Source organism: Chelmon rostratus, chromosome 14 (genome assembly GCF_017976325.1).
Source record: "Chelmon rostratus isolate fCheRos1 chromosome 14, fCheRos1.pri, whole genome shotgun sequence".
Taxonomy (NCBI): domain Eukaryota; kingdom Metazoa; phylum Chordata; class Actinopteri; order Chaetodontiformes; family Chaetodontidae; genus Chelmon; species Chelmon rostratus.
In genome coordinates, this window is record NC_055671.1 from 16,968,726 (window position 1) to 16,986,444 (window position 17,719).

The window sequence follows — 17,719 nt, forward strand, 5'->3', positions numbered from 1 at the left end:
TAGATTCAGATTCTGACCATTTATTTAAGATCTTAGTCGTGTGTCTACCCTTCTGGCTCTTCTCCTGTCACCTCTCTACTGTCTGCTGTCTAATCAAGGCAAAAATGCACACAAAAAATGTCTTTAAAAAATTGAGTGGCTAGAGCTCTGCACTGAACTGATTATTAAGCTGTTGCACTTATAAGCAGTTCCAGGTAGTGCTGGAACAATTACTTGACAACAGGAAATGAACAATTTTGCTACTCGATTAACTGTTCAGCTGTTAAAAGTCCTTTATCAAACAAAAATATCAAATATGTACTGGTTTCAACAATGCTATCATGAATGAATATCTTTGATTTTTTGACTGTTAGTTGGCCATAAACAGTTGTAAGTCATCATCTTAGGCTCTGGGAAATTTCTGACAATTTCTAGATAAAACAGTTTATACACAAGTAAAAAATTGTAAGCATATTCAGTGATAATTAAAATAATTATAGTTGTGCAAACCTCCACCACAGATTTGTTGTCGTTTTGTGAAAGCAGAAAGCTTTCTCTGAGCCGCCGGCTTTTAAACTGACGCAGTATCTTTTCGTTTCCCCAGACTTCTTCCTGGAGTTGGACAAAGTGATGGGTCCTCTGATCTTCAACACCAGCAGCATGACAGAACTGGTGCGTTACACACGGCAGGGCCTCCACTGGCTGCGCCTGGACGCAAAGCTTATTCCCTAGCGAGGACACAATGCTCACACACACACACACACACACACACACACACACACCTCAGCCACTTGTGTTCAGCAACATGTGCTCAAAGACACACAAGCATGCCCTCATGGACACACACGCACACATTTATGTACTGTATGAACACACACACACACGATGAACTTCTCAGACATATCTCCAACACTGTGTCCATTTCCTACACCAGCTTGCCAAAAACACTGAGCAATTTAGAGCATCTCACACCGTTGACAGCACCACACAAGGAGAAGCATCGAAACTGCAGCACAGGAACAAAAAGAGCTTATCGCCACGCTTCATATATAGGCATTCTTACAAAATGAATACGCTTAAAAATGGGGTTTGGTTTTAAGGCTACTTTGGCTTTTAACTTTTTATTTGATTTTGTTTCACCAAAGTACCTCCCATGAACACCAAAGGTGCTTTAAAATGAAGGTTTCTCTTTATCATTTTTGTGCCTTGTATGTGAGCTACAGGAAAACAAACAGCCACCCGTCATATCTGAATACATGGTTTTTATTTTCCCGCTTTTTGCTAAAACTCATTCTATGCCTTTTTAAACATTTAGCAGTTAATGGAAACTGGCAGCAATTATGTTGGTCTTAGTCGAGTCCTGTTCGAGCATTTGGCATTTTAAAGCAAAGATGGTGTTGGTCACAAAGTAAGATACTTTACACCATCTGATTATGTGCGAAAGGTCAATCTTGGAGCATGCCCACAAGATTTTATGGACTGTAGGAAGGGCTACTGTGCACAGCAGATTAATACTTCTGAAACACACATATTTATAAACGTTCTCCTCATTGACAGGTGGATTAGTTTTTAACATTTTCATTTTATTTTTCACCATCATGAACTTTTTATACCCTGCTAGACAGTCAAATTCAGTTTGGTTTGATGTAAGGAGCAGCATGGCCCCTAGGGGCCGCTAGCAGGGGCTTTTGGACTCTTGCCTTATGAAAATTGATCACGTCAACGTTCTCTCCAAGAGATCTGCTGTCTTTGAAGCTCCAGATTACAAGTCTCCTCCTGTGAAATGTTTTTACGCTCGTAGCGACATTGTTCATTGAGAAATTTCCTCGAGGGTGAGTCACTTCCAGACAGTGTTATTCATTTTTTGATCCCCATGTTTGCTCAGAGTGTATTTTTCTAAGGAACAGCAGGGAGTGTCTTAAGTATTGAAATCATTTCCATGTACACAATGCAGTTATTTACATTGCAGTTTATACAAACTGGGCCTGAGTGACCACTAATTTGGCACAGCAAAAGCAATTTGATCTGAATGGAATGATGTTTTTTTAGAGTCATCAGTGATGCAGATTAGCAGTGTTGCATTTATAGAGCAAAGAGTTTTAAATCTATGATTATATATTTCAAAAATATAACGGCCATTATAGATTTTATTTATGTACCAAGCAGTTTTTTTTTTATTGTTGTTTTTTTTGTCTTCTGGCCAAGCAGAAGTATAACTTTTCAAATGCATACTTGTAAAACAGGGTTGAACAAGGGTTATAAGATGCAAAGTATTTGTACATGTAATTCCTCCTATTTAAATTTAAAATCGTATCATTCTTGTATTAGACGACGGTAGATAAGAAATGCATCAGCTAGTTGTTGTTAGCGTGGTACAGCAGACGGGGTGAAGACGACAGGTTGTCATCAAGGGAATTTGAATAGTGGTGGTTTTGAATGAAGACCGTTAACGTTACACCCAAGATTTCAGTTGACTTTTGGGTTTTGCTAATAGTCAGTGGCATGAAGGACTGTCCTTTTCTTGTGCTTTTTTTAAGCCCACTTCCTACTAAAACATGCTGGAAATATTAAAGCCTGGGCCAAATAGTATTCATTGAAACTCTTACTGGTTGGTTTATTTTAGTTAATGGCAGATGAGGGATTGGATAAGAAGATCTGCTCAGTCTGTAACTTTATGGTAATTTCTTCCACTTTCAAACATGAATTTGGTGTATTTCCTGAGTGGACGCCTCATCTTACATTTTTTTTTCCATGTCAAGAGAAAAGCAAATCTGAAGAATTACTATTTGGACCAGGTTTAACCTTTTTTTGTCATGCTTTGTCTCTTCTTTCCTTCACTGGCTCCCTGGCCTTTACTGTAGGAGGGGATACTGTTATTTCCTCTTGCACTTGAAAAAGAGAAAGTCAGAGGAGGTATTATTTTAATCTATGCAGGATTTTTACTAAAAAGGATCTGTTTCTGTGGAAAAAAAAATTCATTTTTAGGCTTGGGATTTTTTTCCCCTCTTCTTTTTTCCGCCTCAGTGAGAAACCTGTTGAACTCAAGTGTCCAATGCCTTTAGCTTTTGCAATTTTGTGTAATGGTTTAGTATATATGTGTATATAGATCTGTTTTTATAACCAAACACAGATGGCTTGAGCCATTTTGTACTTAAAGCTGGAGGCCACTTTTCTCATAGGAATTCCTCTGTGGGTTTTGCCAGCCCAGTCAATGTCTTCATACACTGGTACACTTTGTAAGTACAGGTCTGCGCCTTGTGTTCCCTACACTATCTTGTAGTCAAATGTACAAAATTTAGCATTAGAATAATTTTTAACAGTTTGCTACTCACACTTATTTATTTTTCTGCCCCTTTGCTCAATGTTTTTTTCTATTTTGCCATTTTATGAAATAGGAAGATGTAAATGTATTGGGGTTGTTCATGATGAGATTTCATTGTAAGTAGTAATTAATATTAATTCTAACTTGAAAGAATCCAGGGTAAGATGACTTTTTTTGACATTCAGTAGGAAGATGTTAACACTTGCATGTTTCTATTTAAATACAAATGTATAAATTGTAAATATAACATTTCTTTAAGGGTGAATTTCTACTACAGGTTGACATTTTTATTAAAATTTAAAAATGCTGTAAATACATTTGTGAGATACTTTATGCACATTTTTTTTTCTCTGTGGGCTTTTGTGTTCTTCTTCTTCCGAGCTGTTGCAGATGACATCCCAGTCTCTTAACACTGTATATCAAATTGATTTCTCAGTCCTTTTTCTTACCGTGCTCGTATTCTTTGTCTTCTGCTTCACCGTCTCTCAGTATCATGGTCGCCACATAATCATTAATGTCTCTAGATCCAAGTGCGAATATTTTGTCTTCTCTGTATTTGATATGGAGGCGTGTACTTTTCATGAAATGTATATTGTTGATCTCACGAGATGGATGGATGGATGGTGTGTACAGTCTGTTATGTGGAACCACGTCTGTTTTCGTCCTCATGAGAGAGATGTATTTACTATTTGTCCCTTTTGAACAATTGGTCCAACATGTCTTTTGAAACAGAGGTATTTCTCTACAGGTCAAAACAGTTGTAGCAGTTTATACAGTATGTTGTATAACACCTTTTTCTAAAAGTCGTCTCTAAAGTGAGACCAGCAGCATACACTATGTACAATAGACTAAATTGGATTAGTTTTAAGAGAACTGATGATAGAGATACTATATATGATGGATGCAATATGATTAAAGGTACTCATTGAGTTTGGTCTTCAAACTTAGGTTATGTAATTTAAAAGCATTCTTGTGAAGTGAGTATTAATTGTGACTAATGAGAGTCTGTCCTGAATATTCTTTGTATTTTGCCGTATTGAGAATAAAATATATATGGATATGTTTAATTGAGTGTTTTATTCATTTTGTTTCAGCAGCGCCGGATTATTTTAGAGAAAGCAAAAGAGCACTTGAGACAGCTGGTGCATCCATCTTATTAACATTTTGATGCCCTCATTTACTTGTGTAAGTCTAATAAACAGCCAGCAAACCTCTTAAATACATTTTCCCAAAGTGATATTTCCGACTGCCTAATTAAGACAACAAATTGGACTTAATGTGTTCTTCTCGGATTTACTAAACATTAAACTCAAAGACGCCCTGAGGAGTTTTCTTTTAAGCAAACAAAGGTTATGTTTACATTTAGTGTGAACACGCTGTTCCTACCTTTGAGGTCTAATAGAGTTTATGCCCAAAAACTTCCTTTTTATCTCCCTGAAAGTGATGTTTTGGGAGCAACATAGGGCAGCATAATCTAAACTGTTTGTGGATAAAGACTTCAAGTGGAAACAACTCATTTCAGACATTTCTGTCATATTGGTTGACTGCTTTTAAGCAGAATATGTCAGCTTTTGCAAACAGCACTTTGATATATATTTAAAGCAATTCACAGAGCTACAAAGAGTCCACATGTCTGCCCAGACTGCAGGTACATTCATTAAAAAATTTATAATTTAAAAGATTAAAGTGATCAGCAATAAGAAAACATTTGCAAATGCAAACCCCAACAAAGAGGCCACAAGTTGAAATATGAATCTGGAGGGGCATATTGTATACCTTAATATGAACCTTAATCAAGGAAAAAGTAGCAATACTGCAATATACAAATGCTTTATTACATGTAAAAGTTCTGATTTCAAAATGTAAGTTATATATAATTTGTATTACCTATGAAATACATTCATTTTATGTTGGAGCTGGTTGAGCTCATTTTAATGTACATACAGTTGTGTAGATTAAATTGGAATGCTACTATTATATAAACTCATCATAGGTTTTTCTTTATTATAACTTAATCTGTAAAGTAACTAGTAACCTTAGCTGTTAATTGCATTGAATGCAGTATAAAGTACTCCCCTTTTAGATGTAGAGGAAAAAAGTAGCATAAAATGAAAATACTCAAGTAAATACTCACAGCACAGACAGCTGACAACTGTATGTCAGTTCTCAGTGAATAAATTGCCACCAAGTGGTCATGTGTTGCTATTGTCATTGCTGACATCCCATCAATTTCAGCCTTACTGTCTCTGGATCAGCATTACAATTGTTTTTATCACTGTTTTGATCGTTATGATTGAGATAGTAAAACTTAGATTGAAATACTGACTTCATTAATAGGGAGGAGGGTGACATTGAAGTGTTTCACTGTCTTAATTGTGATACTTTGAAGGCTTCCTGGATACTAAACATGCTACTTTCTGTATATTGTATGCGAAATGTATGTAATTGTAGCATATTGTGACACTTAAAATAAATCTTGCATATAATCTGTTACTGTAACATATGTGTCTTAAAGCAGTCCTGTCTGTCTGACATTGAATAATTATGGCTGAGTGGAGAAAGAAATAGAAAAACATTGGCGGTGGCCTGGAAGATGGTCAGATTTTGTTCTTCTCCCTTATCCTGAACCAACCAAACAGTGCAGCCTCAGTTCTTTGTCCATTTTAATAAGAAATAGATGTTGCCTAGTTAATCTTTCTGTGCATGAAACAAAGGTATTCAAAGAAGTTTATATAGCTTTGCATTGCAGAGCCTCTTAGAAATGATTAGCGCCTTTAAATCCACATTGTGCTGCCCTGAGAACATTAACTCTTATGTAGACTGGTGGTTTTTCACGGCCACTTTGTTTTTGCACATTTTGAGTTTCTTCTCGTCACTTGCCATGTTTGAAAGGTTAACATTTGCACTGACAGTGTGAATATTAAATTTGCCAAATTATTCACTTACATTACATGTCGCTGCCATTGAGTTCAGTACAGCAGCAACATTGTCACTGTTCAGTTTTAGCTTCAGCCTGTTTTCGGTGAACTCAAGAACATCAAAACAATACAGAGAAATTCCCGTTTCCACTGTTCCGCCATTAACAAGGACCGACCAATAGGATGTCGTGTATTCCCATGGCGCCCGCCTCTCCCTGCATCTCATTGGTCTACACGGCCCTCTGTTACCTCTCATCCGCTTCTCCCTCTAGGGAATAAGGTAAGCTAGCTGCGAGCGAAGGGAAAAGGAAAGCTCATTACCGGGGATGCGAGGCACGCCAGCCAACTACAGAAAGTGAATTTTGCCCGTCAGTTCACATATTTGTAGCTGTTATTCTTTCGAGAAGAGGAAACACATCCGAGAGAACCGAGGACAACAGGTGGTTGAGAAGCGCGAAGTGACCGGGAATCAGCAGGTACGCGGAGGGGACTTCGACAGCAGCAGGTGCATTTAGTATCGCTGTGGCTGTTCAGTTTCGGTTGTCAACTGTCATCCTATTCGTGACTCTCTCTTGTGAGAATGGTTATAGGATAGCTTTATGAAACTACACGAAATCTTTTATTTTTAACCTCTCTTTACAGGTGTTGTTTATTTTAAGTTGTAACGTGTGTAAACGCTGTCCTTTAACAAGCTACAACTGCTCCCAGGTCAGTTCTGTTGGGAGGAAACGTTAGGCAGCAAACAGCCCTTGTTAGCGGTCATAGTGATTGTGTTTTTGAACATATATCATCTGTTGGATTGTGACTCTTTTTATATAATGTTCTGACTCAGTAGATATATTATAAAAAGTATTTGTCACCTTGAGCTCTGGGAAAACATCTGACAGGTGAATTGATGATTAAAATAATGGTTAGTTGCAGCCCTGCAATGGACAGTGTGGACTGGAGACAAACAACAACCCAAACTACTGTTGTCAACAAGTTTAAAAGCCATTGCCATACTTTTTCTTTTTTGTTCATTACTTCTGCGATGTCTGTTGTTTGACAGTATTGTGAGAACAGCATGGTATTGTCCTTCCTTAACCTTATCTCCTTGCCTCAAATTGATACCTGGCCCTGAATTATGCACAGGAGGGCCTTTCTACCTAATGACTGGACTATGTTTTATTTAAAGTTGGAACAAAAGGTGCCACGGCTGTGGCAGGGTTGCTCTGGGGGAAACCAGACACTGGTGTTTTGTGCTGAGGCTGAAACTGAAGCACTCATGCGGTGCGTTGGTCAGATGGTGGGAGCAGGAGGAGCACACTGGCCTCTCTGTGCGCCGCTGCTGGGTGCTCTGCGCGGGCCGCTGACCCGGCTCGACTCCACTGCACCCACAGAGTCTGACCTGGAGGCTGCAAAGAGACCCTTTGCAGAGACGGTAGTGCAGAGTAGGCGTGCATGTAGGTGTAATGCATGCATATATACACCCAGATGAAGGCAACAGACTCATAAGCAGCAACACACACACATGCACAGGAACCCAAAAGTATGCATCCACCACAAACACCTTCTGATCCAACGCTCATCTTAATCATGCACATTTGGATGCTAGGACCTGTCAGATTAAAGCACTAACTCAGCGACGCTGCGCATGATAACTTGACACAAAGCCAAAACACGTGGCAGTGCGCACATTTTGTACATTGCTGCATACAGGCGGTTGCAAGTATGATAGCTTGAGTAGCTGGTGTGCGTGTCGCAGGATGATTAAAGAAGAAAGGAAGCTGGAAACAAAAGAAGCAAATAGAAGGGCAAGGCTATAAAATAAGAGTAGGGTCACAAAGCCATGGGCCATACCCGTAAACTTACCCTGGGTGTTGAAACAGGATCTCTTGTCTCTTTCTCGCTTTCCCACTCCCTCTAAGGTAACACAGTAATTATAATAATATGTGCACAATATTGATGAACAAGATAGAACAAATGTTTATAGTATACTCAGACTCAAAATAGCACTAGGTAGGGGTTAGTGATGTGGTGTGTTTGACATGGTGGGGCTGGTCACTTTTTTTAACAGTGGAAACTTACTCTTGGTGTTTGGTTGGTGGTTTTGACTCGGATGTTTACATTCTTTCAGTGACCTTTCACACATCCCATCTCTACAAGGATGAACTAACTGGTTTGGCTGCGTTGGGTTACGTGCAAATTTCAGATGGGTTCAGACTGACTCCGCAGCAACAAGGAACCACATGGAGAAACATCTAGCTAAAAACGATTACATGTTAAAAAAATCATGGAGGAGATGTTGCTCAAAGTGAGCCAAATTAAACATTTTTACAAGATCTAATTTTCAAGAAATTTTGATTTTTACATTCCAGAAATAAAGCAGCTAAAATCTAGTGACATCTCCATCAAATTATCTAATGCTGCTTAAATTAAATTGTTATCACTCTGTATGGTGTCAGTTTGAACTAGTCAATGTGTCGGAGTGAGATAACGCACAAGGACGTAACAGGAAGGTGTCAGAGTTATAAATCAGTTAACAGCTCGTTGGTTTCTATTACTCTTGTGTGTGCTGTTTACATTATCCTGTAATGGAGGTGTGATCTTGTAATCCACTTCTTCCATTGTACCTGCATGATGTGAGTCGTTCACTGGCATTGTTGGTTTGAGGGAAAATAAAATGCTTCAAGGAAATAACTGCTGGGTGAATGACTCATTCTAAGAGCTGGGGGATTCAATGGTGTTTTTTTTAACTGTGAAATGATTAACTCAGCCTGGCTGTAGTCAGGTACAAGAGATGATTTGTAATGATATTATGTGTAAACCACTAGCTTGATGTAGCATGATTTAAATGTAAATCAGCTGTTGTGATCAAGTACCAGCAGGTTTTGATATGCAGTGTTTTAGTAAGAATGGAAGTTTGAATTAACAGGAGTAACACGAGGCAGCAGGGAATGACTTTAGCCCCAAAATAATGATGTTGTGCTTGAAAGGTAGAGCTAGAAAGTAAAAACTACTTGGCTGACCAAAGTCTGTTAGACATCTTATTATCAAGGGTTTAATGGGTAATAAAGTATTGGCAATATTAGAGATGAACTCAGGACATTGCGTCATGGAAAAGTGCTTGTAAATTTTAGAAGTTCGGAACATCAAGGCGATACTATAGCTTAACAATTTAGCTGTAGTTAGCATGGAGGCTAGTTAGCATAAGATCTGGTTTTCTAGTTTGTCATTGTGATGTCATGCTCTGTCTTTAAAAAAGTGACCTCAGAAAGGTTGATAAGATGACGGATTCACAGTTTAGAGTGCATGACTGTAACATACAGGTATTCAGGTACGCTTACATCATTGTTGGATCGACTAGGAAGGTCTCTTCAAACACTGATAAGAAGACCAAAGTGAATGACGTGATTCTTTTGAATACGAGAACAGATGAGGAAGAGAGGAATTTGCTTTAGATGTTATAATCAAGTTAAAAAATCTTCCCCACAGGATTAATAAGTAATAGGAAAGAATGGAAGGAATATCTGAGGTTATTGTCACTAGCAGGCTTGTTGTCAATGGAAACATTAATCCTGATAATCAGATGAAAGCTGTAGTAAGTAAAAATTACTTAAATATTACATGTACACATGTACGCATACATAGATGTGATGGTAATGTAGCTCAGTATGAGGTAGAATTAAATACCTACATCCGTTATCACAGCGAAGAAGTGCCTCCAACATATTATGGCTTTTGTATAAAGGCTACAACGGTTTTCTCTGAAGTGTATCAGTGGAGACAACGATTACTTGTAGATAAAGAGTTAGCCATGACTGTGACTTTGACTTAAAACTGCTATAATCAATATTTTTATTTTAACAATGGCTCAAATGACTACATGTAATGTGAAGTGTGAAAGGCGCCTCTCAAAGTGACAGCGCTACAGACAATTATCAGCTGACTGCAGTTTCCCTCAGCTCCACAGAGCGTTTAAGTGTTTTTCAGCTCATTGTTCTGTTTTTTTTTTTTTTTTTTGGTCTGCAGCTTTACTGCTGTGGTTCACTCTCACTGCTCTCATCAGTGTTGTTTTCAGCGAAAAAGCCCTGAAAACCCCACTGTTCACTACCTGCACAGCACCAAACAGCAGACAGACTCAGTTAGCAACTGGCCAGTGAAGACAGTGGAGCATTTAGCAGCTACAAAGCTCAACATTTTCCTCAGGAGTTTGTGAAGAGAAAAAAAAAGATAAAAGAGAGTGAATATTGGATGTAGTTTCCTCAGGTGGCCAGAACCAAAACTCTGAGTGAATACTTATGTTGCTCTGTGTCTGCATGGTGTGGAAACATGCAGCTGTTTGCTAAAAGATTTGTTATATCAACGTAAAAACTGATTATTTGCCAGTGTTGTATTGAAGGCTTTTTTCTGCTTCCCTCAAGTGGCCCAAACAATCAGTTGATGCAGTTTTAAGTTGCTTTCTGCAATGTTGCAGGTTGGTTTTTATTTTTTGCTGTCAGCTATTGGCTCAGAAAGGAAAAACACCCTCCTGCTCCTGTGAATTATTTCAAACATGTGGATATATTCCCACACTTGTTCTTCACTTTTACCAGCACCTGCATGGTACAGGTTGAATCTGGGTTCACACTTTTTCCTCCTCTTCTGACTGACACTCCGGACAATACGGGGTCCTCCTCGGAGAGGTACCCAGGACAGGATAATTGTGGAGTATTAATCTCTATAACAGGTGTCTGTGTATGAATGCAGGATCTGTAGGGACAAGGTTTAGGTAGAAGTGTTCTGGTTTCTATTTGCAGTCCATTTGTTGTTCATTCATAGTCTGAGTAGTATTGACCAATCATGTTTGAGTGGGCTTTAGTTGAATGCAGGTAAACAGTCTGTGTGTAGAGTGAAAGAGGTGCATTGGGCGAAATTCCATGTCTGAACCCATCGACCATCATCTGACCATCTGATCTTTTTTAAATGTATTTATTTAACTGCATTCATGTGCAGACATGTGTTTATAGAGATTATCCGAAATGCAGAGTTGTTGTTTTGAAGTGAAGTCGCTCATCAGATTGTAAACAATGACCAGCGCATGGAAGAGGAAGTATTAGCCTGGATATCTGTTATTTTGATATCTGCTGGCTACACCAGAAGCCAGCAGAAACACTGGCTGTTGCCCCCAGAGGCTAAATCGCCGTCAGACGATAGCTAATGGGTTCCGAGATTGGTGGAGTGTAACCATCTCCAACACCACCCACCACAGTCAGACATTCATAGCCTTTCCAGCTCTCTTTCCCCACCTTTTGTCTAGTTTCTTCCCTTCAGTTGTTACTTCAGAGCTCTTTTGTACAGACATGGCCAGGAGGCTTTTTTTTTTTCTTTTTTTACCTGGGTTTGACCACTCACTGGTCTGCAGTTGTGAGTTATTGTCACCTCCTCCTTCTTTTGTCAGAGGAACAGAGAGACCTCTTCAGGTCCTATAGAGCAGATGGACGAAAAGGAGACAAATGCCTAACAGAGGTTATTGTGGGCTAATGCCAGGCCTCCTGAGGGCAGGCTGGAAAGTGTGTAGTTATGTGTGTCTGTCTGCGTGTCTATTCTGGTTATCTGACAGGACCACACCTTCACTATTGTATGGCCCTATAGGGCCCTTATTGAGATATGGCAGTGTCATATGTCGTGTGGGTATTTGTGCAGAGTGTGTGGGTAACCACTTTGTGGATAGGTAGCTTTTAAAAATATGTCATACTCCTTTTCCCTATATTTTTGGAAATGTAGATGGACAGAAAACATGGTTATACAACACACTGCAGAGACGATAACCAATATTTTTTGTTTTGTTTTGTCTTTGGTGGGCCTTCTTTAAGACTGCTAGAATACATTTTCCTGCTGGCCCCCATCCCCACCGGTGCATTGCTTTGCTTCTCCAAATTGGGGGCGTGTCGACCGCCATCTACTTAAATACACTGATTATGGATAAGTACCCCATACAGCCCTACTTCAAAAACCCCAAACTATACCTTTAATAATATGCAACGGATTCAACAAGTGATACTCTACGCTCGTCGGTGAGGATTCTCTGGTGCATCAGCACAGAAAAAAAAGCACAAAAGTATTATTTTCCAGCTGCAACAAAAAATTCTTGAGTTAGCACAAGTAGCAACTGCTACAATGGCAGAACAAAGAAAATACAGCCACTGTCAGTAAAAATCGAAATTCAATCCAAATCCAAGTCATGCTGCTTGACTAAAATATAAAAACATCACCATGATGGTTGGACTTTTAAAATGTTGAGATAACAAAAAAAGAGGTCTATACAGAGGAGGAATAAGACTTTTTCTGAGCTGTTGCTGTTTCACTGTACTATAGTGAGAGAAATAAAGAAAGGCACATGGACTATTGCGTGTGTGTACTGTACCTCCATAATATAGCGTGCTAACAGGTCTGCTGGAGGCCCTCTCAGGTTTCATTCATAGCCCCTGATGAAAAGGTGTGGGTGAGGGGTTGTCACTGAGACTGGAGCCGGCCACGGATGCAGTAATATGGCTGTGATATTGACTAATAAAAGAGGTATTTACAGCTGTCTGACATGGCTGGAAGTCGAGGCTTGTTGTCTTTTTTTGTGTGTCTCCAGTCAGAGCTGGAATAGCTTCAGCACCTGGTTTGTGACTCAGTTATATGGGGACTTTTTTCAGTCTAAGTTGCTGAAATGCTGAAATGAAACAGCTTAATTAATATGAGTAAATAGCAGGCAGTCAGTTAATTAGATGAAATTACACAATTTTAAGTAATTTAAGGCTGAAACGATTAGTTGGTAATCTGCAGCTATTTTGATAATTAAGTAATCGTTTAAATGATTTATAAGCAAAAATACTGAACAAAATGTTAAGTTAGATCTAGTTACAGCCTCTCAAATGAGATGTTTTTGCTATTTAATACCATTGCATGCTGAACTATTTTGGTTTTGTCCACTTAGTCTCTGAGAAGTTGCAATTGGCGTTTTTTCACTACTTTTTGACATTTTTTCAGACTAACAATTAATCAAGTCATTGAAAAAGAATCTGCTAATAATCGTGCTATTTAACATCCAGCCTGATTGATTCCAATTGGACTTTTGAAACCAATGGCCGGTAAACTGACGAGAGCGAGCAAAAAAAGCCACAAGAAAATTGTGAAATGAATGTAAAACATTCAGCAAGGACATACAGTTGTATATATTTGCTCAGTGAATTGAATGCATGGGTATATTTCTCATCTGAAATGACAGCATCGTATGAAAGAGTAAAGTCCCCCCACAGTCGTCATGCTGGCGCTTCCTTGACTACCACACCATTTTTCTTCCAGGTTGCAAAGTCCAGAGTGTGTTGCACTGTTTTCTGGTGAAGTTTAATCTCTGTGTCTCAGCCTCAACCCTCCCCACCCACCCCTCCTTTACCACCTCCACCCTTCCTCCCCTGCTCTGAGGTAGGAAACCTGCGCTGCTAGCGGTAAAAGGAGCCCATTGTGGTCGGCTCCCCAAAATTCACCACGGTGGCAGACTCGGTGCTGGGAAACACAATAGAGATTAGAAATCACTTGACTCCCGAGCGTGATGATCAGTACTATTAGGTTGCTGCATATGTTTCAAAAGCAGGGCAATTAAAAGTTAACACCAAATGTTTCGTCTCTGCTGGGGCGTCTTAACAATGGGAGATCATCTACAGCCTGAAGTGTAGGTTGGACTCTGTAATTATCAGCACATTAGACTCATTTTTTCTTTCGATGCTGCTCTGACATGTGTTCTGTTGTTATAATACTGACATGGAGGTGGGATGCCTGATAGTGCTGCGAGCTAACAAAGAACCACTGTATTCTGGATAAAATAATAATTTTCTTTTTCATTGTTGCATTCATTATATAGCTTTCTGCAGCATAAAGCAAACTTCTCCGAGGAAAAGCGCTTACGAGGATTACTCGGTTTGAGAGACTTATCAGCCCGTTGAGGGAAAACTTGTTGGCCGTGTTGCATCGATCATCTGCTTCATAACGGCCTGAAAAATGACAAAACTAGCGAAATGTTAACTCACCAGGAACACATCAAACGTCAAAAGCTGCTGGTGCTTTAATGCCAGAAAGATTTTTTTCCTGTCTGCAACAAGGCTGTTGCCATTTACCGGTGTGAGATTCAAACTTCAGCAGCATTAGTTTGCACAGTATGTGGTCATGGTAAAGCCATTGAGGAACATGCTGAAAGCTGAGATCTTTGCACTTTAAAATTTAAAACTGCAGCCTTGTTTTTCCAATGCTAAGCTGTCCACTAAATCAGATTTATTCCAGGTTCATTTTACAGAAAAATTCCCCCACAGACTTTATGTGGAGATTGAGAGAGTGAGAAGCACGAGAGAAGAAATAAATTCCTTGTTCGTCAGGTGTTTGGCTCAAAGAGAGCCTGCTTACTCAAACATTCCCTTTGCCTTTATGGGGCCCAAATGAAGACTTTTTATAGTTATGATGGGTCATACAAATCCTCTGTTGCAATACATGGTCATTTAGTAGTGGGTCAGTTATTGAGATTTTGTTGCTGAGCTACTTTTTTGCATATCTTTTGAATAACATGTTTGTTTTTCTATGTGAGGAAGTCAGAAGCCAAGGACACAGTCTGCCTAAAACTTGGAGTGACACGTAGTTTTTAACTGAATTCAAGCAATAATTTGAGCTTGATCCAACAAAGTCCATCTCAGTTATAATATATTAGCGGGTTTGCACTTAAATTTGAAAGCTCAGGACATCAGAAATGGCAGGTTTGGCAAAATCAGATATCTTGAGAGAGGAGAGCAAGCCTTTGTTTTGTGTGCTTTGGGTTTTTTCCATATCGAATTATGCCCCAGGAGGGTGGGAGGTTAAATGTTTACTGTGACCAGCTCTTGACCAATCAAGTTAACATTTTGGAGGGGCTTAAACCAGCACCTGTCTGCAGAGTAAATTTGCCTGATGTCAATACCCAAAGCTATGAACAAAAGCACTTAGAGACCCAAAGTGGGACATGAAGTGAGTTGATTTGTCCTAGTTTTTGTGTGTGTTTTACAGTGATGATCCACACGAAACTAAACGTTAAGTCAATAGTCCTCTCACGTCCCCTCATCTACTCAAACATTTGTGTCTGAGGAATGAGTGGGAGTCAGAAGTTTAAATAGAGGAGAAAGAGACTTGATCCTTGGCCGTCAAGGCTAATTATTCACTGGAGTTTGAAGCTCGGTAAAATGAGAAAGAATTATCCCGCATTTACGGACACTTGTTACCCACAAGACATCCTTTTCTTCATCTGCTTAATTATAGATCATCACTTCCACTTGGATTAATCTATTCGGCCTGTCAGGGTGAAAACAAATATGTGAAGAATGTTGCATTTTAATTTGCTGAAGTTCACTGTGATATGAACAGTGAACTGCAGACTGCAGACAGGAATATGTCTTGGTTCAGATCTGTTGTTGACTTCAGCGGCAGCCATGTTGGGCTCAGTGGGGGAAGTGGATGTTAACAGTTTTCCGTCTGCCTGTCGGGTTCTTTTGCAATTCAAATCTCTGGTGCAACACTAAGCAAATGTTTCCCTGTTGTCCTGCCGCTGCTGCTCTACAGGGCAGCGTATCGTGTATCTGCTCTGTCCTTTTCATGCTTCCTAAAGCATCCTGGCAGGTATAAAAGGAGAGATTAGAGGGATGTCTGTTCACTTTCATCACGCAATATTAGATAGAGGACAGCGACCCAGTTTCTCACACCTTTTCCTTTTGTTTTCCGCGGTTTCTCCCTCCTTACCAGACATGATGTCACTGACGTACCCATGTAACAGCAGAAGCTCAATGCATGAATGACTACTGCACTCTTTTCCTCTGACATCAGTGGCTATAAAGAAGTTGTGTGTGTGCTGCTTCTTGTAGAGCAAGAGACATGTTAATCTACTGGTCATCCATTGAAGTGCCCACAAGGATGCATGCATGACTGTTGATTGTATTTTAATCAACCCTTGCAGGTGTTTTCAATTCTTCTGGTTGATTAGAGCACTTTAGGTTCAAGTTGGGTGGAACTTATGCTAGTAATCATACAAGGTCACCAAACAAAGCAATCAGAATGAAAAAGGTGCAGCAGAAGAGAAGTTAATCAGACAGCGTGTAAACATTTAGGGAATGGAGCAGAGAGTTCTGAGAAGAGCTCTAATCAGGCAAAATAATTAAAAACACTCCTGGTGGTGCATTATGGGTATGAAGAGCTTTTAACCCCCCCTTAAACGAATTTATCTCCATTTTGAGAAATCCATTTATTTGTTTTCTTGCAGAGAGTTATCGTTATTTCTGTTGTCGCACAGATCAAGCAAACAAGATATAACGTGTTGATTTGTAAAATTTAGAGGTGGATTTTTTTAAACTTTGGACTGAGCTCAGCCAAGCTAACCGTTTCCTCCTATTTCCAGTCTTTATGCTAAGTCCAATGCTAAGCTAATCACCTGCTGGCAGTAGCTTCACATTTAGTGAACAGACATGAGTGGTGTTGATCCGCTGATCTGACTCTGGGCAAGAAACAAATAGTTGCCCAAAAGATCTAACAATTCCTTTAAAGACCCTGCACAGCCATTATGCACCCCCACAGGTTATTATATTAAAATTTCACCTTATACCAGGTTTCACCAGGTGAGACAGACCCATCTCACTGCGGACATTTCAACTCGGAGCAGGAAAAGAATAGATGTAAATTGTAACATTAACATTAAAGGGGCTACGGGTATGGGATGCACAGTACCAGCCCTGAAACTGGCTTACCTAAATGTGCAGCCATCATTAATTTTATTAATTCCACCTGTGATTTTCCTGCTTTGACCAGTCAAAATGTCTGTAAAAGGATCAATTTAAGGTTAAACTGAAGGAGCTAGCATGGTTAGCAGGCTAACAACAGCAGTCATATGTCTTTTTCAGCAGACATTTTGACTCATGGTCGGAAAAACACAGGTGTTACTAATAACTATTAATGATGGTTCGACTCAAATGTCCCTGCAAGCCGTAACAGTGTGAGACTGAGCCAGCATGAACAACACCAGGACCCTGAAACCGAAGCAGCCGAATGGAATTCAGCCATCATTCATTTTATTAGTCACACCTGTGCTTTTCTTAATGCAACATATCAAAATGCAGCATTACCAGTGCATGGAGTCAGATGACCTTGCATAGTTTCCAGCCTGGATCCATCCACCTTTTCCAGGCAACTTCTTCTCCAGTCTGCAGCCTAAAAATGTCCATTCATTGGCTCTAATTGCCTCATGTTAGATGGTTCTTGGGGAGCCATGAGGCCAGACGAGGAATGCTGTTGTCTCGGAGCTCAGCAAGTCATTTACTGTAACATGACTTTGGTCACTCCAGGAGGTCGAACGATTAGGGGAGGGGAAAACAATCAGCTCTAGTTATGTTGTCTGACTGTCTCAAAGTGAGTATGATATTGTGTTGACGTAAAGACAGAAGGTTAGGGATGAAGTTTTGCGTGTTTTCCCATGAAAGATGTTGGTGTGTAG

At 39.6% G+C, this 17,719-nt stretch overlaps 2 protein-coding genes across 6 annotated transcripts in view; both read left to right on the forward strand.

Annotated features, from left to right (window-relative positions):
- Positions 1–4,368, forward strand: part of aff4 (AF4/FMR2 family, member 4) — a 33,583-nt gene extending 29,215 nt beyond the window's left edge. For all 3 annotated transcript variants that reach the window (XM_041952033.1, XM_041952031.1, XM_041952032.1), the window contains exon 21: positions 584–4,368. In XM_041952033.1, the coding sequence (XP_041807967.1) occupies positions 584–711 (128 nt within the window). In that variant the 3' untranslated portion in view covers positions 712–4,368. The remainder of the gene's footprint in view (positions 1–583) is intronic.
- A 2,137-nt stretch (positions 4,369–6,505) lies between these two features.
- Positions 6,506–17,719, forward strand: part of shroom1 (shroom family member 1) — a 34,912-nt gene continuing 23,698 nt past the window's right edge. For all 3 annotated transcript variants that reach the window (XM_041952902.1, XM_041952901.1, XM_041952903.1), the window contains exon 1: positions 6,506–6,695. The gene's annotated coding sequence lies outside the window, so the exon portion shown is untranslated. The remainder of the gene's footprint in view (positions 6,696–17,719) is intronic.